Genomic DNA, 26,700 nt, shown 5'->3' with positions numbered 1-26,700 from the left:
TGTGCGCGTTGTGCACGCTATACATTATGGTCAAGCATGCGCCCTTAAAATAGCATAATAAACCACGCGCAACGCGCCACTGACTTTAGACTAGTTTTTTCTGGTCAGTGGCGCAATTGTTTTTTGAAACTGCAAAATAGCATCAGGGATGGTTTGCGCCGCAACAAGCCTCCTTTTTTGAGCTGAATCGCCCAGGGAGCGCAAGTTCATTCCCTAGTTTGCCGACGTGCGTCTGTGGAGGGAAAAACCCCCTGTGCGCCGGTGCAAAATACGAATGATACATGCGTCACTGACAAAGTCAATTGCGCTGGGTGCAAGATAGGGCCCATAATGTAACAGTCACAAATAAAACAATGACCATTTTAATCAGATTTTTGTAAATAATAATGAGATCATAGCAACATGTGATTTTACATTACTATAATTAATATTTATAAGTTGCCATTTTAATTTTGTATAAGTTACAGTAATTCATTAATAGTCAAGATTTAATATAGCATGTTGAAATGACTGTTTAAAGTAATGGTCAAAACATGTATCCCAGCTTTCTCTGGGGAAGTATCCTTCAAAAAGCTCCTAATAAACTGGCAGGGATAGCTTAATAATATTAGATCTTAGAGAACTACTATCAGAATACAATCCATCACGTCCACTGTGGTCGCAAAAATTCTGGTCAGGTAATCATCCCTAGAATATCAAAAGTGTCTAAAGATGGTCGATTCTTTTACTTGGCCCCTAAGCTCTGGAATGATTTACCAAAAAATGTTCGAGAATCACAGTCGATCACTTTAAGTCAGGGGTGGGGAACCCTGGTCCTGGAGGGCCATTGTCCTGCAAAGTTTAGTTCCAACCCTAATTAAACATATCTGAAAAATCAAATTAACGTTTTCAAGATTACTTGGAAATGAAATGCAGGTGTGTTTTATTAGGGTTGGAACTAAACTCTGCAGGACAGTGGCCCTCCAGGGTTTTCCACTCCTATACGTTTCTCTTATACAAAGAATTCACATAATTTGTCTAGTAAATGTAACCCGCAATAGTTAGCATTCACATGACGTGTCTGGGTAATATACTTATGCCGCAATAGTTATCCTGTCTGGAACCGAGTGGATATTAAACCACAATACTGTATAATACATGCATTACAAACAAACAGTCCCTACACTAATAGGATTTTGTTTCTCTTTCCCTGTCTCGTCCTCAATCCCGATGACAATGAGACTAACAGACCCAGTTCCTGCTGCTGTGAAGGTCATCACACCACAACGTGATGCCCAGCCGTTGTCTGACCAACGACCACCAGATGCCCCCGTTTGGTATAGTTATTTGTTTGTGTGTATATATATACTTGAATCAGACATCAGCTATGTCTGGCTCTCTCTTAGGGGTTGTGTACACCAAAACTTTTACGCCCGCGGCCGGCGCATGTTTTCAATTGTTTCCAATGGAAGCTCGGCGTTTTTCAAATAAGCCAGCAGCTAGCGGGTTTTTTCGGCGTCCTCAAGGCGTTTTCAGCCGCGTTTAAAAGTTTTGGTGTGTCCAGCCCCTTAGGGGTTGTGCACACCAAAACTTTAAAACGTGGCTGAAAATGCCTGGAGGACGGCGAATGCCAGCTGTTTTTCAGCTGAGTGCCAGCATTCTTCAGCTAAGCGCTTTGGTAGCTCTGATACGTCAGCTGTGAGACGGTTGGTTGCTGTGGTGATGTCCCGCCTCTCCTTCACTGTGATTGGACGGCCTTGTGAGAACTGACATTGACGAGCGGAGCTGTTCACCCAAAGTTGAATATTTTTCAACTCTCGGCGCTCAGCACTAAGCACAGAAAAACCGCCGAGCACCGGTTTTCAGCGCGGAAGAAAACCGCTAGCTGCTGGCTTATTTGAAAAACACTGAGCTTCCATTGGAAACAATTGAAAACATGCGCCGGCCACGGGCGTAAAAGCTTTGGTGTGCACACCCCCTTAAAGTTTTCTCCCTCCTAGGACTTTCCCATCCTGACTAAAAAAGACAGGACTCCAAGGAGTCAGCTGACATTGGCTTTACTTAGCACTCTTGTCTATACATTACATTTTTACTGCTCTTAGTCGCTGTATTCTGCTGCTTATGTTGTCCATCAATTTTTCTATTAATGTAAAAAATTAAAAAAATTGTGAAAAGCCCTATATAAATAAAATTGAATTGAATTGAACATATAAGCTCTTTTGTTACAAATATGTATATATGAGGTACTAATATAAACTCTTTAGGTGCAAATGGTACAGTTTTAATTATTATTTCTGGCCATGTGAATACGTTTATTTTAAAAAATATACCTAAACCAAATCTGTACAAATGTAACAGAAATAAATGGGTAGATATGGTAACAGAAGGATTTCCTCTCACACTCCAGTATATAGCCTAACACACTGTCAGGTAGACAAACTGTTTATAGTTGGAAACCCAGAAACATTATTTTTATTTCGTATAATTACTTCAGGGCAAGATCATCAAACATAATAGCATTAAAGGTGTGGACTATTAATGCAAACGAGCTTTTCTGTTTAATTTAGCTCTCTTCTGTTTTGGCAAGCGCTGCAGTCTTGCAACCCAGACTTTTCTGTTCTGCTCCTCTATGAAAGATCGCTTCTGTGGAGAGGATCCTCTGAAAGCCTCGGGAGTTCTGGGGGTGGGGCTGATCTGAGTATATACAGTATATTTATGTGATTCAGAAACGCTTCATTCTTCACGTAATCTTCAAACGTCTTCATCTAGCGAGACGCGCGGGACTCGACTGCAATAAATACACCGGCGTTGAGCTTCTCACATCCAGCATAGAGATCTACTGCTCCACACCGGTGAGTCACTTATACTAAACTTCTGCTTTGTCATAACGGATCAATAAATCGATTTTATTTATTTCCACCGACATTTCTGTAACATTATGCTTATTCGCGTATGTTTTTGCGTTTGGTTAAACGGCGTTATATAGTCGTTTACTTGGACTCGGCATGGTTGTGTGCAGTACTGTATGTGCTTTACAATATTACATCATTTTAATTGAATTCACCGAATGAGTTAAATTGATTGGCGCTGTCCGACAGCTGTAGTGCTGAAATTACATTCAATCCGTTTAAAGACTAAGCTAAATACACAATGTGCACTTTCACTGCAGTTTCATGAGTATTTCCTCCTATTACGAAGTCAATTCACGTGAAATACCTGAAAAGAAAAAGAAGTATTTAGTATCGTTTTCTTTATTAATGCGTAATTAATGTTTGTAGTTTAATGATGCAACCAATAGCCTCTTACTCTCGTCCCTGTCATGTAACTTAATTTGCTTCGTATAATAATATGCCGAGGTTAGGAAATCTAGCCTACTTTTCTGTACAAAACTTGGACGTGTATATAAACTGCGTACTGTACATGAAATGTACAATTTTGTTCGAGAGGAGAGCGGATTTATATAAATAAATGGGACATACATCAGCTTGTATGATGATGGTGTAGCTTAAGTTGTAGGAGCTTTATTAAAGCTAACATGTTTATTTCGCGTTTAAGCATTTATATTGCCCAGACTCATTATGGACACCCCACGCTGTTTTCAAAGACTTTCTAATGTTTTCTTGGAATAAACATCGAGGCTGTCGCTACAGTAAGTCACGGCGTGACCGTGGCTGTGTCTCAAAACAGACAGCTCACTGATTAGTGATTTGCGATCTGTCGGTTGAATTGGGTCGCGTTTTGACCTGTGCATAAAAACTTTAATTGGGAACAAACCTGAGCTTGGTGAGATGCTGGAAAAACACACAACACTTGTAAGATTAACAACAACGTTGACAAAATAAAAAAAACAGTCATGAACAGGCAGCTCATAAAAAATGTTATGCTTTCTCAATTGTAAGTCCGCTAAATTTATAAATGTACATTTGTTTCACAACAAAATACGCACCGACATTTGGGAAAAAATGAATCAAGTATTCAAACAATTTGATTCGCTAAAATGATAAAATATTAAAGGTTACTACCAAGTAGCCTTATAGAAGTAGCCTGTGGCTTAGGCCTACTTATACCTTTGGTATTTTGTTCAAATCCTGTAAAATGGTTTCTAAACTTTTTAAGTTTTAATTTTGCTACAAAGATAACACTTTGGGAATACTCTTGAGTGAACGGGTTTATTAAAGCCAAATTACTTCATCAGTGTGTTATTTCTGACCATATGATGCCCTGTATAGGTATTAGGCAGTTCACTAGATTTTGAAACACAGCCACAGTCAGGCATTGCAGAGCACATTTGTGGAATTGAGTCAGAGCTGTGTGTGTGTGCGTGTGTGTGTGTGTGTGTGTGTGTACGCGCGCGCAGGCGTGTGTGTGTGTGTGTGTGTGTGTGTGTGTGTGAGAGAGAGAGAGAGAGAGTCCACTGCAGTGCTTCATGCCAGCTGTTTAAAGAACATAAGACACGTCTGAGGGTCAAGAGGCTCATCCATGCTTGTTTACGAAAAAGCAATAAACAAGTGGTAGATAAAGATAGTTGTTTGTTTGGAGTAGGGATTTAATCCACACGTCTGATCCGATAGTCTCTGATATATTAAGCCCTTGGGAAATGAGACGAGATTCCATGGAAGTTTGTAGATGACTGCATCACAGCGGTAATAAATATGTTATGTGTGCAAAAATGATTTCATATCATGCTGTGCAAGGATATTGGCCAGAATGTTTCTTTGATATTTTGTTATTTAGAAAGAATTTTGTACTATTTAATAAATAGCAAACATGTTGCATGGAAGCACAGGAATGTGAAGTTATGTGAGTGTTGAAGTGCAAAGACTTCTGATTTTAGATTTTGCAGAACTGATGACGAGTGAAACAGTTGCATATTTTAATTTGCACATACATTATATACTTATATACATAAACAAGTCAGATGTGTTGTTTTTGAGCTACTCTGAAAACCTTATTGTCATAAAACTGCTTATTGAGAAATGTTTTGTTGAAACCTTTAAATTCCATTACATTTAACCTCATTTTTATAGCAGTTTACCTAATGTACATGTATATGAAAAGCCGCTTTAAGGAAACAGTCAAAAAAATCCATTCTATTCAACTTAACTTCTATAACACTGCCTAATTATAATGTGTATTACTAAAAGCAGCTTTGTTAAAAACATATTAACAAAAATTAGCCAATTTATTATGCAGGAATATTATCCACCGAGCAAACTAAAGGCGTCTAGGGCAAGAAACAAAAAGTCTGGGCTAAATCTGACTCTGGGCTAGTTATTATCAGTCTCAGAATGCATTCAATTATACATTATAGAACAATGTATAACGCTGAAGACTATTCATTTAACAATATAAACTGTAAAAGTAATTAAGCAGAACCACACCATTTAACCTCTATTAAACCAATGAATTCACAAACATTTAAGCTATCCAGTGTAAACATATTGCAGTGTTTGTGCTATTTAACAAAGGTAATTACTCTTATACATTATATTAGTTTGTTGACAAAAAATTTATCAAATAAACAGATATTAGCCAAACTGTACAAAGATTAAGCATATCTATGTTATCTGCTATGTGATGCATGCCGGTGATGTGTATTTTGTTGTTGCAAGGTTATAGTATCAAGGTGTGATGGTGTTTCAATACAAAATGTTTTACAAATGTATTTTGACTGACTGAACCAACTATTTTTCCTTCAAGCTACAGAAATACTTAAAGTGCAACTTTAAGATGCATGCATTGTGTTTGAATTTTATGAGCACACAATAACACTATAATAAAGAATAATAGTGTCATTACAGGGTTGTATATTTCAGAAAAGAAAGGAACCGCGACTATGCACTTTTCATGCTTTTTCCAATAAAATTCACTTATTGTAGTTTTCATTACACATGTCTTTGATATTTTTCAGTGCATTCAGGTACCACATTATAATAAGGATGATTTAAGGATGAGAAAAAGGTAAAAAGTACATCAGTATGCGTTCAATACATTCAGAAATGTGCATTATTGAGCACAAGGTGTTTCCAGACAACACATGTTTTATTCATGCCGTGCCACTTCAAAAGATTTGGAAAGGAAGCTTATATTTATATACAATACATAAAAAAATATAAAAAAGTAAAGATTCAAAAGCAGAAATAAATATATGAAGAGTTTCGTTGCAAAACGAGATAAATCCGTTTTTAACATTTTTGTAAAAACATGTTTATTATTATGTTATCATGTTATTATTTTGTTTTATGGTGCTACTTAGCTGTATTTTTTTAAGTTATGAAGGTTTAAATCAAAACAAACCAACTGCAGTTGAATTGATTGGAATGCACAACCAAAAAAAAAAAAATTCTAAAAAATAAAAAAAGCAGAGTTATCTCGTTTTTGTAACGAAACTCTTCATATTTATAAGGCATCACCTATAAATAAATAAATAAAAACCAGTAAAAGAGCTCATTGTTGACAGCTGATGTTCTAGTTCAGCACACCACAGGAATGTTGTACTAAATGTGAGGAGATCTCAGTGCTTTGATGCTTTCAAAATTCGGTGATCCTCATGGTCTGACAGCAATGACGCACAGAACTATTATTATAGCTTTTCACATGTCACGGTCTGTGTGTGGCACCATGTGCATTAGGTTAAGGTGAAACTGATATGATGACATCAAATTATTCATGTCTTGTGTCACACACATTATACTTTATCATCATATACTGTATGCTTAAAATAGTCAACTCACTTTATTAATGATTAAAATCATATTGGTTTTATCATAGCACAATTGAGTGAACATGAGTGTAAATATCAGATCATTTCAGTACAGCAGATGATGACAGAGTACTATTTTTAAGGATGTTAAACAATAATCTAGCAATTTGTTAGCAATTCCAGCTGTCATTCATTTCATTAATTAAAATATTTAACACGATTTCTTGGACAATTTAATTGGTAAGCAATTTATTTCTGTTCGTATCCACAAAATATCTGTCCTGTTATTTTATTGTAATATCCTTTAACTTTATTCACGAAGTTGGCTTATAAAATGCAATTTGTGCTCTAGCCCTGTGATTTTGTATAGTTTGAAGGTTCATTTACCCTGGGAATTCGCACATTTTACAAGTTGGCTATAACTCATAAATCACAAGTACCCAACCCCTAACACTGCCACTAAACACAACGTCACAGGCGAAAGCAAATAGTACAAAAAGGTTTTTGTTATACATATTCATAAAAATTATAGTTATTTCAATTATTTCAACAGTGCCCAAAATGTCCTTTTTTTATTTACAAAAGCTCATTCTAACTTAGAAAAACATGAAATAACTACACAACATAGCTGGCAAAATTGATTCAGTTTCAAAGAAATCATGAGACTTGGCTGTATCTGTTATATCCTAATACAGAATCAATCTGTGAATTTCATTCATTTCACTGAAAGCACATAGCACTGACTGATCAATTGAAGGCTTTGTATGGGTTCACAGAGGTTGGTAGCCTGCACAGGTCACACGCAGCATTAAAGCTCTGGGCGTAAAAATGTGCGTGTGCGTGACTAAAATGTATTAACTTCTCAGAAACTCCTGAAGAGATGAATGAATCAGTTAAAGTGAAGGCCATGGTCGATGTACTGCTGTATATTACGTATATACAAACTAGACATTTATAGTGAAATTCACATGGAGAGAGAAGGATTGTGAGTAGGGCATTAGCAAGAAGACAACAAGTCAACCGTCAAACTGTTAGTTTCTAATGAGAAGCCTGTGAATCTGTCAGCTATTTTAACGCTCCTGTAGGGCGTAAAGCAAAATTAGGGTCATAATGTGTTTTATTCACTTTTATTATAGTTGCTACATGTATGTATTTAGAGTATGTACAGTAGAGTGCAATTTAGTGCTTTTGCTGTCAACAAAAGTGGAATCGTTTTAAGCATTTTTTTTAAGCATTAACTTTTGTTTTCTGTTTTAACTGTAAATTAGTGTGATCTAAAAGAAAATAGGAACATTGTGCATTTGCTTTATAAATCTGAGGCGTGTTTGTGGTGTGAATTAACATATATAAAGTTTTTATAATGAGCTAATATTTTTACAACCATCAAGCACATTTTCCCTCAATATATTCTCAAAGCACAGCAAACCACAGGTTTCAAACTTATAACCGTAAGGCCACATTGAAAACAAAGTTAGTTTGACGCTTAAGAGACTCCAAAGTAAAAATAGGCACATTCAAACACACCAACTAAAGCACAGATGGCAAATGTTGTAAGTGCGACACCCTTATGGATTTATTTACAAAACAAAACTATTTAGTGGGAGTAGTGAGGCATGGCATACCGTAATGCTGTAGATCATATGAGCCATATTTGTGGCATTATGGAAACTGTCATATGGGATTTGACTCTTGAATATTAACACAGTGCCACATTAAAGACACATTAAATTTATTTTGAATACATGAAAAGATTACAAATGAAAATCAGCTTATAAGAAAGCTGAGAAAGCGTATTTGTTACACCCTTGCGGATTAAATTACAAAACGATCCAATTAGGATTTGTCAAACAGGGCTTGAAGGTCATTCATGCAAAGTTTCACAGCAATTGGATAGAGATATATAGTTGGCATGGTCCCAAAATGCTGTTGTAGCCACTTTTGGAGCACTGTGCAGGTGCATGCCAAGTTTAATTATAAAACATTAAGTTGTTCAAAAGACATTCATTTCATTTCAAACTGCTTAGAAGTATTGATATTATCCGATTCCATTTTATGGACAGAATACAACAAATCTTTCAAATGTTATAAGCAAAAATGCATTTGCAGCATCATCATTTTGGAACAAAGGCAAAAGTTAGTGCTGTGTATAGCATTACATGATTTACAACTGATTGTTCTTATATTCACGTTTTTGCCAGTTTGGCTGTGAAAAATTGCTTCTTGTGTACTGGCACGGTAACAGTTACAGTTACCAAAGTTTTACTTAATTACTTAATCTGGATCAAATTTTAGATTTGGCCAATATTGCAGAAAAATACCAAAGTCTCTTTAGAGTCGCACCAATAGACGGTAATGTTTGCAACACCTCTGTGCAGTTATTTCAGTCATGCAAAACTAAAGACATATCTACTTGAATGGGGAAAGACAAAAGCTAACATTCAATTCAACAACATATTTCTGACCAACAATTAAACTTGACATCCACTGTACTATAACTTATTTCTTAAAGGTGACATAGAATGAATGAACAGTGTATTTATCCTTGTTCTGTGATGTGACATGTAGACAAAATTTTTTTTGTTTGGGTCTGTAATGCCTTAGAAGCTTCCTAAAAACCTCTCTCAGATAGCTCTATTAGGGTGGGGGATTTTAAACAAGTGGTTTTGCAACTATTTGGCTCCCCCTACTGGCTTAACTTGCAATCTCATTACTGATTGGCTGACTTTGCTGCTACTCAAAAAATGTAGCCAATTATTTTAAAGTGGAGGGGCAGTGAGATGCCTGTGATGTCATAAGCATGCATCAGTTTTTCAGATTGGGCCGTTATCTGGATGATATTTCTAAAAGAGGAATTTCTATGAGACTGAGATGTTTAGCATGTCTAGCACTTTTTGTATGTTCGTGAATGTTCAACAAAGACAAGATAAAAATGTTTTTTTTCATTCTCTGTCCCCTTTAAGCTCAAATTTAGCTTAAAACACATTTAAAGTCGATTTAATAAGTGCCCTTCCGTGCAGAGCTCCACCCCTAAGAGAATAATCAGTCTTTATCGATTGATGATTGGTTATTTTAACTGAAAGGCGGGACTTCCGTTGCCAGAGCATCCCTACTGTATTCATATAATAATAGGAGTGCTCAGTCTTGTTATATCTGATGTCTTTGGTAATCTTCTGTGGAAGATTTATGTGGTAATAAATGAAACAGAAATTATGTACAAACAAACATCTAAAATTTCTGGATGCATTAGAGTAAGATGATACGTTTTTAACGGGAAAAAAGTCGTACTTTAAATAATCTTATGAACAAAGCATTCATGCTGAACTGAAAGATGTTTTCTGCAGTCAATGACAGGAAACAATTAGAACTTCATTACGAATCAGTTCTTACATTACACACGCGTTTGCTTGATTATTTGTTTGTCTCTTTTGCATTACTGGATAAGTTACAAAAATTTTTTCATTAAGCAAACCATCATTATATGAGGAACCATAATTTTTTTCAAGGACTCACCATTTTCTCTCTCTCTTTATTCCAGAGTATTTTTCAACAAACACAAATCATTTCAGTAATCAGCAAAATGATCCTCATCACAAGGCTTTGGGTTTATTTTTGCATCAAAGTGGGAGAAGGGTCTTCAGAAGGATTAAATCAATACTATATTTGCCTGATAATTAGGCTACAAAATATAAAAGGGCCTGAAAAAATACAGATTTTTATATGAACTATGTTGCCAAACCACCTAAGTACATCTGAAATGTTGTCTTGTAAATGATAATCTTGTAAATGTATCAGACTCTTAATGGATTCTGTCAACAAACCGGTATTTCTTAATGGCCTGAGGCCGAAGTTAAGCAGATTTTAAGCAAAAGTATTTTTATAAATATACATGCTGAGAGCATTTGGTTAATATCATTATCTCATTTTTGACGGAGTTGGCATTACTAATACTAATATGCATCTTTGAGGTACCAATAAGCTTGCTGTGTTACCTGTATTTACCTCTGAAGTCTTTAGGTGCAAAGGTGTACTTTTGGAAGGGGTACCGCCGTACATATTTTTCCTGTAATTGTGGTATGTCTGTGTGTGTAAGTGCAGCTCTCTTCTTTGTTTTTTTTTTTTGTTTTTTTGTCTAGTCAAAACAATGCGACATACAACTTTATCTTATCAATATTCCAGGCACCCCATTGACAGAACTTTGATCTAAAGCCAACATCTCTGGAATTCCAGTTCAAAGGATACTTTCTATTTAAAAGAGAAAAAGTAAACATTAAATAAAATTGAATTTATTATTATTTGCTTGGTTGAATAATAGCTCAAACAAAGAGATTAAAGAGATTATTTAAAGATAAAAAGAGATTCTGGTAACAGTAAATTGGCATGGGTGGGTGTCATGATCCTGCCGTCCTGTCATAGTTATTCATAGTTATTTGGCAGGATACTGGCAGTACCCATGTTTTGTGTGGTAGCACGTGGCATTTGTTTGGGTCGTGGGCAGCCGTGTCTCGTTTATGCCCCCCCCTCCCCCTGTCTCCTCATTAGCTCTTCTCATCATTGTTTGATTAGTTTCCACTGTTCCCATTTGATTTGTTCCCTTATATAATGCCCTGTTGTCTAGCATTCTGTGGTCGTGCGTTGTATATTTATATGTGTGTATCGTATCATTGTCCTTGAACATGTCATGTTGTCTGTCAGGTCTCCCTGGGTCACGTCGATCGGCTTGTGTCCAGTCGCTTCCTTGTTTTAGTTCTGTTTGTTTGAGTCAGTCTTGTCTAGTCTGTTTTAGTTCTAGTACTGTTTTTGCTTTCTGTTCGTCTTATAATAAAGTCTTGTTTCATGTTCCTCAACCTCGTCTGCAATTGGGTTCGTTCCCTGCTGTCTCGCTCGGTCGTGATAGAGCGACCGGGCAGGAAGTTCCTGACAGGTGGGCTTTGCTTTCATTTTTGATGGCAGATTAAAATAAAGTTAAATCCTTTGAAATGTCAGATCTTGATATTTCTGTGTATTGCAGAATTTCCCAGTTTTTTTATTTTCTGACAGCTGCGTCCTACTAAGGCTTGGCTGTCACAATTGTTTCAGAATTGTATGAAACTGTGGAAAATAAATTACATTAAAACGTCATTCTTTTATTTCACAATTATTCTGTCTACTTAAAATGTTGTTGGCCACACTCGCAGATATAAAGGTACAAAAGTTGTCACTGGGACAGTACACTTTCATAAGGTACGCCTTTGTACCTGAGTGCATATTAGTACTTCAAAGGTACATATTGTCAGTTCAAAGATGCATATTTGTACATAAATGGTACATTTTAAGACCTTTTTTAAAGGGTACTGCCCCAGTGACAGCTTTGTACCTTTTAGTTTTGACATTGCTGTTGCTAAATGTAAACAGACAGAAAGTATTAAATTACCAAAAAACGTACCATGATTTACAGTTTAACAATGTTCATATCAAACAGGAGCTTTTAGGATTTCATACACCTGATTACTTTGATTACTATAAAGCCAAGGTTGGGCAGGGCTTATAGTTGAGGTTTTATGTAATGGTAACGAACGTCCTTTAAGGGTTAGTAGGTTGTTTAATAGGTATGTTGTTTCAGGACGAACAAAATAATGATCCAGATTATATGATCTGTCACTCTGAAAGATCCAAGACGTATAGATTATAGTTAAACTGAGATGCCAGTTCTGTCATCTTATGCACGTTGAAATTGTTTGCAGTTTTTTATTGTGTGAGCATGAGTCACCACTGCGGTGTCCTCCACTTCTTTCCTTTAAGCTAATTATTGTAGTTAGATGACTGTTGATAGGTGATTTTAGTTGGTTCCAGTGGTTGACTATTGTCTTCTATATGTAAAACAAAAAACACCTCAGTTTAAAATATCAGAAAGCGTAGTTCGGTGTTTCATGGCCCTTTAAGAAGTTATCATATAATGTCATTTTTATCCAAAATTTCAAAATAATTTTCAATCGGAAATGTCAAAAAATGTGGGGCATTTACAGAACAGGATTCACCCCAGTAATGGAGTTAGGAATCTTCATCAAAACACCTGAATTATCACAGCTGCATAAGATGCTAGCAGATCTTTTTGGGGAACACAGCAGTAGTTAGAGTCTGATTAGACTCAAGTAAAGATACCACAGCTTTGATATCACATTAAGTCAATGAAATAACTGGATCATGCACTTGAAGGGGAACCAAAACCGATCCCACTCTAATACATCATTACTTGATTAAACAAGGAAAAATAATTTAATATTGCCATGGAAATGGAACCTTTGCACATTGAACATGAACTTTATCAATCTCACAGTACGTTTCCCATGATGAAGAGCATAATAACAATGCAGTAAGTGTGAGTGCATGACATTTGTAATATAATTTTTGTTATCTGTTTTATGCACAAACTAAAAATGAGTAGTAATAATAATAATAGCACACTTCTCCTTAAAAAGCTGTAAAGTCGTGTTTTAACCCATTGTTTGGTCATATATAACATTAACATTATATTTAGGCATTTAGCAGAAGCTTTTAAATTACCCAGCATTTTTTTTTTTGTGTTTGGATTTGTTTGGTTCAAATCATAAGTTTAGGCAATAAAAACAGTCATACAGTAAATAAGAATTCTCTCTCCAGCATATGCTATCTTACAAGATATACACTCACCTAAAGGATTATTAGGAACACCATACTAATACTGTGTTTGACCCCTTTCGCCTTCAGAACTGCCTTAATTTTATGTGGCATTGATTCAACAGAGTGCTGAAAGCATTCTTTAGAAATGTTGGCCCATATTGATAGGATAGCATTTTGCAGTTGATGGAGATTTGTGGGATGCACATCCAGGGCATGAAGCTCCCCTCCACCACATCCCAAAGATGCTCTATTGGGTTGAGATCTGGTGACTGTGGGTGCCATTTTAGTACAGTGAACTCATTGTCATGTTCAAGAAACCAATTTGAAATGATTCGAGCTTTGTGACATGATGTATTATCCTGCTGGAAGTAGCCATCAGAGGATGGATACATGGTGGTCATAAAGGGATGGACATGGTCAGAAACAATTCTCAGGTAGGCTGTGGCATTTAAACGATGCCCAATTGTAACTAAGGGACCTAAAGTGTGCCCAGAAAACATCCCCCACACCATAACACCACCACCAGCAGCCTGCACAGTGGTAACAAGGCATGATGGATCCATGTTCTCATTCTGTTTATGCCAAATTCTTACTCTACCATCTGAATGTCTCAACAGGAATTGAGACTCATCAGACCAGGCAACATTTTTCCAATTTTGGTGAGCTTGTGGAAATGTAAATAATCCCGGTGTGGTTTTCTGCCGTTGTAGCCCATTCGTCTAAAGGTTGTTCGTGTTGTGGTTTCACAAATGCTTTGCTGCATACCTCGGTTGTAACGAGTGGTTATTTCAGTCAAAGTTTTTCTTCTATCAGCTTGAATCAGTCGGCCCATTCTCCTCTGACCTTTAGCATCAACAAGGCGTTTTTCGCCCACAGGACTGCCGCATACTGGATGTTGTTCCCTTTTCACACTATTCTTTGTAAACCCTAAAATGGTTGTGCGTGAAAATCCCAGTAACTGAGCAGATTGTGAAATAGAGGTGGTGGTGTAGCAATATTTATAAAAAAAAGGTTTCCTGTTAAAGTACTGCTTTCTAAATCAGTGACTAAACAATTTAAATTTTTAGCCCTTAAACTTGAGGTTTCTAAATCTCTCAGTATAACAATTGCCGGTTGTTATAGAACACCGTCTGCTGATAGTAGTGCACTTTCTTCTTTATTCCAGCTCTTTTCAGCTCTTAATGCTAAAGAATTGGTAGTAGGTGATTTAAACTGGAATTGGTTGCATTCAGCAACTGATGAATTTAAAACTTATTGTGATGCACTGAATCTTTTTCAGATTGTTGACAAGCCCACTAGACCGAATTTAAAATGTCCAGAAAAATCTTCACTAATAGATTTAATCTTAACAAACATTCCTCATAAGTATTCAACTGCATCTATATTTGCGAATGACATCAGTGACCACTGTGTCATCGCAACAGTAAGAAACACAAAAATTCCTAAAACTAAACCAAACATCATAACTAAGGGTGACATGAAACATTTCTCAGAACAAGGATTTTTACATGATTTGAGTAATTTGGAGTGGGAACAAATTAATTTAATTCCTGACCTTGACATAGCTTGGGATTTCTTTTATGCAAAATGTTATGCTTTAGTTAACAAACATGCTCCTCTCAAAAGGTACAGGGTCAAGGGTCGGCATAATGCATGGTTTTCTCATCCTTTATCAAATATGCTTCATGAGCGTAACCTAGCATGGGCAAAAGCCAGAAAAACCGGTCTAAATTCAGACTGACTTGATTTTAGGAGACTGCGTAATGCATGCACAGTTGCAGTCAGGAATGCTAAAGCTGAGCATTTCCTTACACAAACAACCAATAATTTAAACAATCCAGCAAAATTTTGGAAAAGTCTTAAATCATTAACTAAAAATAGTACAGGTACCGAACTTCCATCATGTATTAATAAGGGCTCTGATATAATCATTGATAAAGTAAATATGCTTAATTGTTTTAATGAACACTTCATAGCTTCTGGTTTTTTGTTTGATTCAGTTATTGGTGCTCATGTGAACCCTTTGACTGTTCAGTCAGAGAGCTTACTGTCTAGTCATTCTTTCAACTTTTCACCAATTGCCATCTCTGAAGTGTGCAAAGCCCTTAAATCTTTGGATGTTTCGAAATCGGCAGGTCCTGATAATTTAGAACCCTACTTTTTAAAGCTAGCAGCTGATTTTATTGCCCCACCTCTGTCTTATATTTTTAACCTTTCTCTTGTCTTAAATGAAATTCCACCTATATGGAAATCAGCTTTTGTCCTTCCCCTGTTCAAAGGTGGAGATCCCACCCACCCAAATAATTACCGACCTATTTCTAGGCTGTCAGTCTTGGCCAAAGTCCTTGAAACATTTGTCAATAATCAATTGAAAGAATTCTTGTCCTTCAATAACATCCTGTCTGATGTTCAATCTGGTTTTAGAAAACAACATAGTACAACTACAGCAGCCTTAAAGGTTTTAAACGATTTTATTGAATCTGTAGATAATAAGAAACATTGTGCAGCTTTATTTATCGACCTATCAAAAGCATTCGATACAGTGGATCATACTTTACTGCTACAAAGACTTATGGATATTGGACTATCTAAACGTACCATCGGCTGGTTTAATAACTATCTTTCAAACAGAACTCAATGTGTACAGGCAGAAGGATTCATCTCTGGTTCGCTCAATGTTACTAAAGCAGTACCACAGGGGTCAGTCCTTGGACCACTTTTATTTACCATATATATAAACAATATTGCTCAGAATGTTCATAATGTACAGTGTCATTACTATGCAGATGATACAGTTATTTATAGTTCAGCATCCACACCCAATCAGGCTCTTTCGGAGTTACAGTTTGCATTTGATATCGTTCAGCGTAATTTATTTGAATTAAAATTAGTTTTAAATGTTGATAAAACAAAGTTTATGTTGTTTTCTAAATCCAAACAAATCTCAAGGAATAATCTTCGGCCTATTACTACATCTCAAGGTTCAGAAATTGAGTTTGTGTCTCAGTATAGGTATCTGGGGATTTTAATCGATGACGCTCTCTCTTTTGGCCCTCATGTTGAAAAATTGGTGAAAAGATTGAAAGTAAAATTGGGTTTTTATTTTAGAATTAAATCCTGTCTTTCCTTTGAGGCAAAAAAGAGGCTTGTTGAAGCGACTTTTATGTCTGTACTGGATTACGGTGATGTTATATATATGCATGCATCTTTACAGTGTTTACATGCTATTGATACTGTTTATCATGGTGCATTGAGGTTCATAACAAATCTCAAAACCCTCACTCATCACTGTGTGTTGTATGCTCGGGTTGGCTGGTCTGCGTTGTCCGACAGAAGACAAAAACACTGGCATGTTTTCATATATAAATCTATCCTGGGTTTACTTCCGTCTTATCTATGTACATATATTTGTAAAAAGTATGCTTGTAGCTATAGCCTCCGGTCACAAGAAATATTTTTATTGTCCGTTCCAGTGGTACGTACTGAATGTGGGAAAAAGGCATTTAAGTTTGCTGCTCCTTCTGCCTGGAATTGCTTGCAAAGTATTTTAAATCTAAGGTCACTGGTTTCATTAGATAATTTTAAAAAACTTTTAAATGAATTGGAGAAAGAAACATCGGGCTGTAGATGTTTTAACTAGTTTTATATTGATAGTGGAGTTTTGATGTATATTTGTATGTATTGTTGATGTTTTTTTGTTCATACTCAAATGTACTTGTATCTGTTAATCTTGGCCAGGATGCTCTTGCAAAAGAGATTTTTAATCTCAATGTGCTTTCTTTCCTGGTAAAATAAAGGTTTAATAATAATAATAAAAATACTCAGACCGGCCCGTCTGGCACAACAACCATGCTCAAAATTGCTTAAATTACCTTTCTTTCCCATTCTGACATTCAGTTAGGAGTTCAGGAGATTGTCTTGACCAGGACCACACCCCTAAATGCATTAAAGCAACTGTCATGTGAATGGTTGATTAGATAATTGCATTCATGAGAAATTGAACAGGTGTTCCTAATAATCCTTTAAGTGAGTGTATCTTAAATATATTGATTGTGCACTCTGTGGTTCAGGCTGACTTTATCAGACAGAGTTTAGAATTAATGTGTTTTATCTTTCGGACTTCATTATTTACTGCCCCCACAACATCAGTTCATCATTTTGATAAATCGGCCAAAACTGTGGTTTGTCAGTGAGTGAGCTCTGACCTTTATGATTCTTTGTTCTGCAAAATCTCAGTGTTTGGTCTTTCTGCCAGTGACTCATATACTGTATGTTTATCAGCACGCAGTTGACCACACACACGCACACACACACGCACGCACGCACGTTCTGGTTTCCATGTTTTTTGGGGACATTCCATAGACGTAATGCATTTTATTCTGTACAAACTGTATATTCTATTCCCCTTACCTGCCCCATTCCCTAACCCCAACCATCACAGGAAACTGTCTGATACCTTAGATTTTCAAGAAACATCATTCTGTTTGATTTATTAGCTTGTTTCCTCATGGGGACATCAAAATGTCCCCATGAGGTCACAAAAACACTGGTATTCCTATCTTTGTGGGGACAATTGGTCCCCCCAACGTGATAATTACCCGGCCGCACACACACACACACACACACACACACACACAGATGCACGCAGCATAAATACCACAAAGACCACTGACGCACATATTCAAATAAAGATTCTTTATTCAGAGACCTGAACTCAACAGTAGCCATAAATCTTCCTCATTTAACAAGAAAAGTAATTCACTACCAAAATGCTTGCAGGAGCGAATAATATGCTTATCTCTACCATTGTTCACAAAACGAATGATCATATGAAATGCTCTCAAGTGGTTAGGTTTTGAGTCCATGAGACCTTGAGGCACAATCATATCTTTTAAGTACCTGTCTGTAAAATTAAATAGAGACATGATGAATTATAGTCAAGACAAGAATTCATAATTGCATTTAGGTATCATCAAATGACCTCAAATAGCATTAAAAATCTAATTTTCAACGTAACAAAACAATACACATTTCTATTTTAAGGGATACTTATGTAAGTCAACATATTTTGAGTAATGCTAGCTAAAACTTACTTTGGGCTAAGGATTTAAATGGGACATTTCACAAGACTTTTTAACTCTTCCTGCCAGCGTTATTTAAAAAGCTGCTTTCAAACAACAACAACTAAAAAAGTTTTATTTTACGTTCATTTGTTCTCTTTTTATCACCTCTCAAATATGGGTAGGTTTCTTCAAAAACAAAATTTTGAGCAAAAGCTAAGATAATATTTTTTTTGAAGGACTTTTGATAGAGATCAGATTCAGAGCGATCCTCAAAACTTACACGGACATACAGCTGTTTGCCCTAGGCCGATACTTCCTGGTTTTATAAGTTGTGGAAGAGTACCGCCTGGTGGATAATAGTGGTATTGCGGAAAGCCGGAAATTGTCGCCAATGGCAGGAAAGCATTTTCTCTTAATTGACGAATTACCTCGTCAATGGCAGGGAAAGATGTCAAATTAAAAAAATTGCCACTTTGTAGGTGTGAGCAAAAATATGCTGGTTTGGGTGTGTCCTTTAAAATGCAAATGAGCTGATCTTTGTACTAAATGGCAGTGTCTTGGTTGGATAGTGCAGGTTAAGGGGAGGTATTATCCCCTTCTGACACCACAAGGGGAGTGAAAATTCAATTACACATTTTTTCACATGCCTGCAGAGAATGGTTTACCAACACTAAGTTATTGGGTTGATCTTTTTCACATTTTCTAGGTAAATAGAAGCACCGGGGACCCAATTACAACACTTAAACATAGAAAAAGTCAGATTTTCATGATTTGTCCCCTTTAAACAAATCCCCAACTCTTTAGATCAAATATTGGCATCCCAGACAGCAGACGACAAAGTATGTAAATATGTAATGTTTTGAAGTCCTTACATAAGTTTTATTCTCATCTATTTTGTTTTGCACAGGTTAAAGATGCCATACCCACCAACCCATTGACCTCACAAAGAGTCTATTACATCACCATCAATCATCCAAGATGAACACCTCAGAGGTCACCGCCCTGTCTCTCTTGGCCTTCTCCATCAACTCCAGTTCTGTCCCTTACCCGCTCAATGCCACCGAGACCCCATCTCACACTAAGCCGAAAGCATGCGAGCAGCTCAATATCGCCACCGAGGTGTTCCTCATCCTTGGTATCGTGAGCCTTCTGGAAAACATCTTGGTCATCTGTGCCATCGTGAAAAACAAGAACTTGCACTCGCCCATGTACTTCTTCGTCTGCAGCCTGGCTGTGGCCGACATGCTGGTGAGCGTCTCCAACGCCTGGGAAACCATCGTCATTTACTTGCTCACCAACCGACAGCTGGTGGTGGAAGACCATTTCATCAGACAGATGGACAACGTCTTTGACTCAATGATCTGCATCTCTGTGGTAGCATCCATGTGCAGCCTTTTGGCTATAGCTGTGGATCGCTATGTTACCATTTTCTACGCTTTGCGGTACCACAACATCATGACAGTGCGACGCGCAGCCCTAATCATCGGAGGCATATGGACCTTCTGCACAGGCTGTGGCATTGTCTTCATCATCTATTCTGACAATACATCTGTCATTGTGTGTTTGGTCTCCATGTTCTTCATCATGCTGGCGCTCATGGCTTCTCTCTACAGTCACATGTTCATGCTGGCCCGATCTCACGTCAAGCGCATCGCTGCCCTGCCGGGCTACAACTCCATCCACCAGCGGGCCAGTATGAAAGCAGCTGTCACCCTAACTATTCTCCTGGGCATCTTCATCGTCTGCTGGGCTCCGTTCTTTCTCCACCTCATCCTCATGATCTCCTGTCCTAGAAACCTTTACTGTATGTGCTTCATGTCTCATTTCAACATGTACCTCATCCTCATTATGTGCAACTCCGTCATAGACCCGCTTATTTACGCTTTTAGAAGCCAAGAGATGCGGAAAACCCTCAAGGAGATTATCTGCTGCTATAGCCTGAGGAATGCATTTGGGATGTCTAGGTAACGTCAAACCAGGAGTAAAATAAGTGATGGATTATCATTCCACTAATGGACTAGAAAATGATTTCATTCCCCTTCCTGAATTCTCCTTCCTGGCTGATTTAGATTATTCTTTTGTTATATGAGAGAAATGACATTTTTAATGCAAAATGTGGATCAAAACTAAAGGTATTAATCAAAATAAACACTATATTTTGCACTTTATTTGACAATATGTGCACAATGGTGTACTTACCCAACTACATGCACTTATGGGTTAGGTTTAGGTTCAGGGTTGGTATCATAGTAATTACAAAGTTACATAGTATGTACATATAGCTACAAAAGATGTAATAAGTCATCATGTTTAATGAGACTATTGTATATATTAAGGTTATATTTAGAAATTTAAGAAAAGTTTAGGACTTCAAAACCGCACAATCCTTGACTGACATATTTAGAGACGCAGTGCAACTATTGATCTAAGCCTACAGTAAACACAAGTGATAATTGTTAATTGATAATTGTTCTAGACATTAATGTTGTATTAGTGATAAGCAATTAGAAAAAAGAAATTGAAATTCATTCGTAGCCATCTACAGTGTAAATACGTCATGCAAACACACAGTGAATTAAAGATGAAACACAGTACAATGTGCACTAATAAAAGCGACAGACCAACTGTTGCTAAATGGATTTGCTGTCATACTGTTTCTAACATGTAATGGTTTCAAAGAAACGACTGTGAAGGATTTTGAGTTGCAGGTTTTTCCAAAGATCTTGAAAGGTAAAAGCTTTTGTAGTGTGTGCGTTGAAAGGAAATGGTCCACTTAAGTATAATGTGTATATTTATGTATAAAGAAAAAAAGTTGTGTGCTTGATTTCCAGTGAACACACATACTGATGCAAATCTGTAGCATGAATGCACTGTATGTCGCTTTGCATAAAAGCATTTGGTCGATGCATAACGTAAATGTCAAATGTAAAAATGTAAACACAGAATGCATTAGCTCTTTTGCAAAGGTGAACATTAAGGATGTGGTTTTACCTTATTATGCCTTGCTATGCCTATAGTATTAAAATCAAAACTAAAAATATTATAAAAGCTTTTTATTTATATTGCCAATTATTTACGTGTTATTGTAAGTGTATAGAGTGTAATGTGTAGGAAGACTACAGTTTTCTTTTGATGTACAGTATTTACCACTAAGCCTTCAATAGTTGTTTGATCATTGAATATAAAAATCAGTAGTGCTCACCCAGCAAGCTATTTTGGGTAAAACAAGGCACAATTTGGGCTGCAGTGAATGTCTAATAAATGTCTAACCATAGCCCAAGACGATGCGAATACGCTTTGAGCATGTAAAGGAAATGAAAGCAAACACCGTGAACACCTGTTGACTTTGCTTACATGATGGAAAAAAAAGTTTATTTAGGGCTACTCTTAGCCAGACTATATTGGGTTTATAGTTAGCTAGTCAGTCAAATTCATTAACCTATCTACCGTACCTTCCTATCTATCTATCTGTCTGTCTATCTAAACTTTATCCTGAAATATATCTTGACTCTGTCCTAAAACGTATAAACCTAACAACAATGGCGGCATTCAGGCCTGTGTTTGTGCTACTCAAGACTTTTTTAATGCTTGTTTAACAAAGTTTACAATTTTTTTCCACTTCGAGGGTCACTTTAAGTAATAAACTACCTCATCATCTTACTAAACAAAACTGTTCGATGCTTTTGCCACCTGATTGTTTGTATTTATCATTCTTCTATAGTATTCATGGATATCAGCTGACGTCACTCTCATCTCAAACTTGTCTTCCACCATTTTGAGTACCTGAAGTGGTCACAAAAGAACTAGAAGATATGTTGTGAGCATCAAAATCGCAATTTTTACAACACTAAGAAGGCTTGACACAACATCATACTTTGCCCGAAGTATCACCTGTGTCTCTACACGTGAACTTGAACATTGAGAACATTGTTTGTGTACACAGAGTTTACTAAAAAGAAGGTTTTGAATAACTGACTTTGGCTGTTTTGGCGTCCGCTCGCTGCCATCTTCCCAGTCAAGATGTATCGTTTTCCGAATGCGACGTAAGGACCGAGGAGAGTAAAGATGGATAGCTCCTAAAGCATACTTCCATATACAGTAAATGCACGGATAATTTGTTGTTTTGTCGCAAGTGAAAAACAATATTGACCTTCTAGTTGAAAAAGGAGCCTCATATGAGATTCATTCATTCGCATTCGGAAATCGATTATTAATGTCTGGCAAAGATGGCGAGCGGACACCAAAACAAATAGCGTTTTTTTTAAATAGCGTTTCTTTTCATGACAGTCGAGGTGCGAAATGTTGTCTTTCGTAGCCATTTCCCATATCCGTAAGAATCATAGACAGTAAAAGATAGGCCAATGCTTGTCAGTAGCCTACTGGTACTCTTTAGGTACTCAAGATGGCGGCAGGCAACTGGAATGACGTAAAAGGTCACATGACTGATATTCATGAATAGAAGAACACATAAAGGCACATACACTGTAAGAAAAAAATGCAGCATAAATTTAAAACAACTCAAGTCAATTCAACCTACAACATTAAGTTTTAGTAATGTTTTTAAGTTTACATTAATTTTTTTTACTTATTTTGTTCAGTGTTGGGGGTAACGCATTACAAGTAACGTGCATTACGTAATAATATTACTTTTCTGAAGTAATGAGTAAAGTAACGCATTACTTTTTTAATGTACATATTCGAGTTACTTTTTTAAAAAAGTAATGCAAGTTACTTTTTTTGTGTAATTAATTAAATAAAAAAATATATGTTTTTGAATTATAGTCACATTATGCACTCTATGCGTACATGCCTGTGTGGGAACAGTTTGAGTCAGAAACTAAGAAGGCAGACCAGAGCTCGACCTTTTTGTCATGAAATTTTCTGAATGTAGAACTTTTCGGTCTTAAAAAACAACTGCAAGGTCTGAAATAGATTAAGCCAAGAAAAAATTACGCAAAAATAACTAAAAAGTAACGTAAGCATTACTTTCCATGAAAAGTAAGTAACGCAATTAGTTACTTTTTTGGGGTGTAACTTAATATTGTAATGCATTACTTTTAAAAGTAACTTTCCCCAACACTAATTTTGTTAAGTTAAAGGAACATAAAATATATGTTGATATAATTTTTTACAGTGTAGCGTTTCTTTATACAGTAAACAACATTATGACAACGCTTTTCATTGTTTTTGCATATCCACGTAAATGGAGATTGCATTTTACTACAAAGGATAAACCTTTTGATTGTTAGTACAATCGTTGTTGTATAAATGTGCCATTGCCCTTTACAAAGAGGTTGCGTGGTATATATATATGACGTTACAACTATAGCTCTGACTCCCGTAAGCAGATCAAGTGCATTAGTTTTCATCTCTGGCTCTATTCTTGCTGTGTAAACTAGTATTCTGAACAACCATTATTGTAGCGTAGAGTAGTAAGGTAGGTGATTATTATGTCAAGTATGCAATATGGCTGAATTTAAAAGCATCTCAAGTGTTATATGGTAATTGCTTCAACTGTAAATACACTTCAGTCTCACTATAAAGTCAGTTCATCAGCTTCATGTTCCCATCTGATTTGATATTTATTTCTTGTTCACTTCCCTCAGGTTCAATTGAAATGCTTATCCAAACACTCAAGCACATAATAATAACCTTCCTTACCTGACAGGCTCATGATGGTAATAAAGGAATGTGCCTTCAATATGTTTTGTGTTATTTAAATGACCTTTAAGGTTGTCTGATCTGAGCCCTCATTCACTCGGTGGGACATTTACTCCTCAGGTTCACAGCTCTGTTTGCTTTCAGAAACGAATCGGTGATGATCTCTCTCTATAAGTGCCCCATTCTTTCAACAAAAAGCCTCATTGCACCCAAGATAATTGCTCTTGAGCGGTATCACAGAAATAGACAATTATTAGACATGTATCATTCTAAAGAACACGTGCACATCTCATACTGCTATACAATATGAATACAAGTTTGCTGGCAATTATGAGACAATTATGAATACAATATCAAAGGCTTGTTTTCATCCATGTTCTCCCTGTATTGACAGTTTGACTTGCAGATTTGTGTCTGAACTGCAGTACAGCACTTTGCACTGTGAAAAGCTGATATATGTAACTGTGGTATGCAGTGTGTATGTAATCTCTGGAGTTATGTACTGTTATATTTGTTTGCATGTATAATTAAAGATGTGTGATCAAAGTTTATACTTGTTTCCGTTATTATGTAGCTGATCAATTTGCAATAATTAAAAGGTAAAAAATAATATAAAACATTTTATTATATCAAGTTTTCATTGTTCACTATTTAATAATTAACTCCTATATAGCTGGGATTGTGTTATCTATGCATAAAAGGTGCGTTTACGCCATATCATAATTACAAGACTTTTAACATGTAAATACCATTTACATCCTTGTAGAGCTTGTAATTACAGCTTATAGACTAGCGTTTTCTGAGAGTTATACCACGTGACCACTGCAACCTCTTCCAGTATGTTATTATTGTTACCTGAATAGGTGTGTGACTTCTTACGAGACGATACACGAGATTGGGTCCGCGAACGAGACAAGATTTTTAAACGTTTTAAGAAATTTTCAATGATAAAATATACAAACTGACATCACATAATTTTGATCTAATAGAGGGCTGTCCCTAACAATTATTTTGGTAATTAATAAAGAAGTAATTTAATATTTAGTGCTGTTTTCACTCTCCTCACAACGGGCTGATGTCTTCCTTGTTCTGTAAAGTTCCTCCTTCTTCAGCGATCTTGCGCCCTTGTGTTTTTGTTCTCATCATCAACCGTCGAAGTTCAATTCCAATTCTCAAGAACACAAGTACAGAGGACGCATGAAAATATCTGGATGTGTTCTTGATATCGAGGATGCATCGAATGCAGACTTGTGCGCTGAAATCTGGGGAGGTAAGGTGACCAACAGGAAGACTGCACACATCTCAAATCTCACAAGTGCGTTCTATTTTCTCGCAACTTTCTGAGTTCGTTCTTCCAAGGTCGCCTAGCAAGACCATTCTCCATGAGAACGCAAGTCTGTTCTTTGCATTCTTGGAATTGAGAAACACCCATGAACTCTTTTATTGACGTCATTCAACCAGGAAGAAGAGGGCTGTACTCCAAACCATCCGTTCGCTGTAGGCTTTGAAAGGGGAATTCTGTTATATAGAAAATAATATAAAGGAAATATATAAAGAAAATATATCGCCTGGCAGTGAACTTTGAGTTTTATCATTTTACAGGTATTTTTTGAAGAGTTTGTTTCCAAAACGCAATAAATCCATTTTGACAAATTTCGGTAAAAATGTGTTTTCTATACCAAGAAAGTGACAAGATGAAAACCACTATTTTCTGTTACAAACTTTAACATAGCATCTTTAGGTTATAAAAACATAAAAAATTCAAATCCATAACTTACAAATCCATAAGATGTATTATAATAACTGAATATTTTTTCCACAAAATGCAATAAATCCATGACAAGTTTTTTTCCAAAATGCTATAAATCTATTGAATATATGTATAAATGTGCATTCATCTTTGCCATTTTATATTCATTTAGTTGACTAGTGTTATACACTGATAACAAAATAAACATTAATGGCATTAATCAAAACACTTATTTTGTGGTATTAAAAACACTTTCATTGCTGCGCGGTATTACTTGACGACGTGGCTTAACATTTTGACGTCGTCGCTTAAACATTTGTAAAATGTTTTGGTACTGCTCGATTTTTGTTGACTTTGAGTAAAATTATGGAATGTTTTTCATAAGATCCCCTGGGGTCAATGTGTTAGCATGACAGAAGCTTGAACCACCACAGGTTTATCAATGCCATTTAAGTATTATTTTGTTTTTGTTTGTTAGTTGAGTACAAAGTAGATAAGGAAAACTAGGACTCTGTGTACTCAACGCGCCGCCCGCCATTGTTTGTTTACATTGCGTGGAATGGTGCGCTGTAATTTGTGGAGCGGATTTATTGCATTCTGAAGAAAAAGAGGAGTGGCGTTTATTGCGTTTTGGGAAAAAAGGTAGAAAAGATGACAGAATAACACGGCAGATATTGGATTTTCCGTAAAATTAAGAATTTACTTTTAAATACTGGCCTGATATAATACTGATTTTGGCAGTAACTCATTTTTTTTTAACAATGGCGTTTATTGCGTTTTGGAACCAAACTCTTCATTTATGCATTTACAGCAACATTACACACTAACTAAAGTTTAAAAATACATACACTGTAAAAATGCTTGGTTTTGCAAGTCAATTCAACCTACTATTTAAAGTTTTGGCTTGT

At 36.3% G+C, this 26,700-nt stretch overlaps 1 protein-coding gene across 2 annotated transcripts; it reads left to right on the top strand.

The window, feature by feature from the left end:
• Nucleotides 1–990: 990 nt before the first annotated feature.
• Nucleotides 991–24,587, top strand: mc5ra (melanocortin 5a receptor). Of its 2 annotated transcripts, none has more exons than XM_065293089.1 (3): nt 991–1,316; nt 2,616–2,831; nt 19,289–24,587. In XM_065293089.1, exon 3 carries the CDS (start codon nt 19,360–19,362, stop codon nt 20,347–20,349), a length of 990 nt encoding a protein of 329 aa, XP_065149161.1. In that variant the 5' UTR covers nt 991–1,316; nt 2,616–2,831; nt 19,289–19,359; the 3' UTR covers nt 20,350–24,587. The 2 variants fall into 2 exon arrangements, with proteins under 2 accessions (XP_065149161.1, XP_065149153.1); XM_065293081.1 differs by having other exon boundaries at nt 2,547–2,831.
• The last annotated feature ends 2,113 nt before the right edge of the window (nt 24,588–26,700 follow it).

Source organism: Paramisgurnus dabryanus, chromosome 19 (genome assembly GCF_030506205.2).
Source record: "Paramisgurnus dabryanus chromosome 19, PD_genome_1.1, whole genome shotgun sequence".
Lineage (NCBI taxonomy): Eukaryota > Metazoa > Chordata > Actinopteri > Cypriniformes > Cobitidae > Paramisgurnus > Paramisgurnus dabryanus.
The sequence above is the reverse complement of the archived record's forward strand: the minus strand, read 5'-3'. Positions and strand labels throughout refer to the sequence as shown.

Excerpts from the sequence above, each read along its gene's own strand:
- mc5ra (XM_065293089.1), top strand. The coding sequence starts at position 19,360 with ATGAACACCTCAGAGGTCACCGCCCTGTCTCTCTTGGCCTTCTCCATC.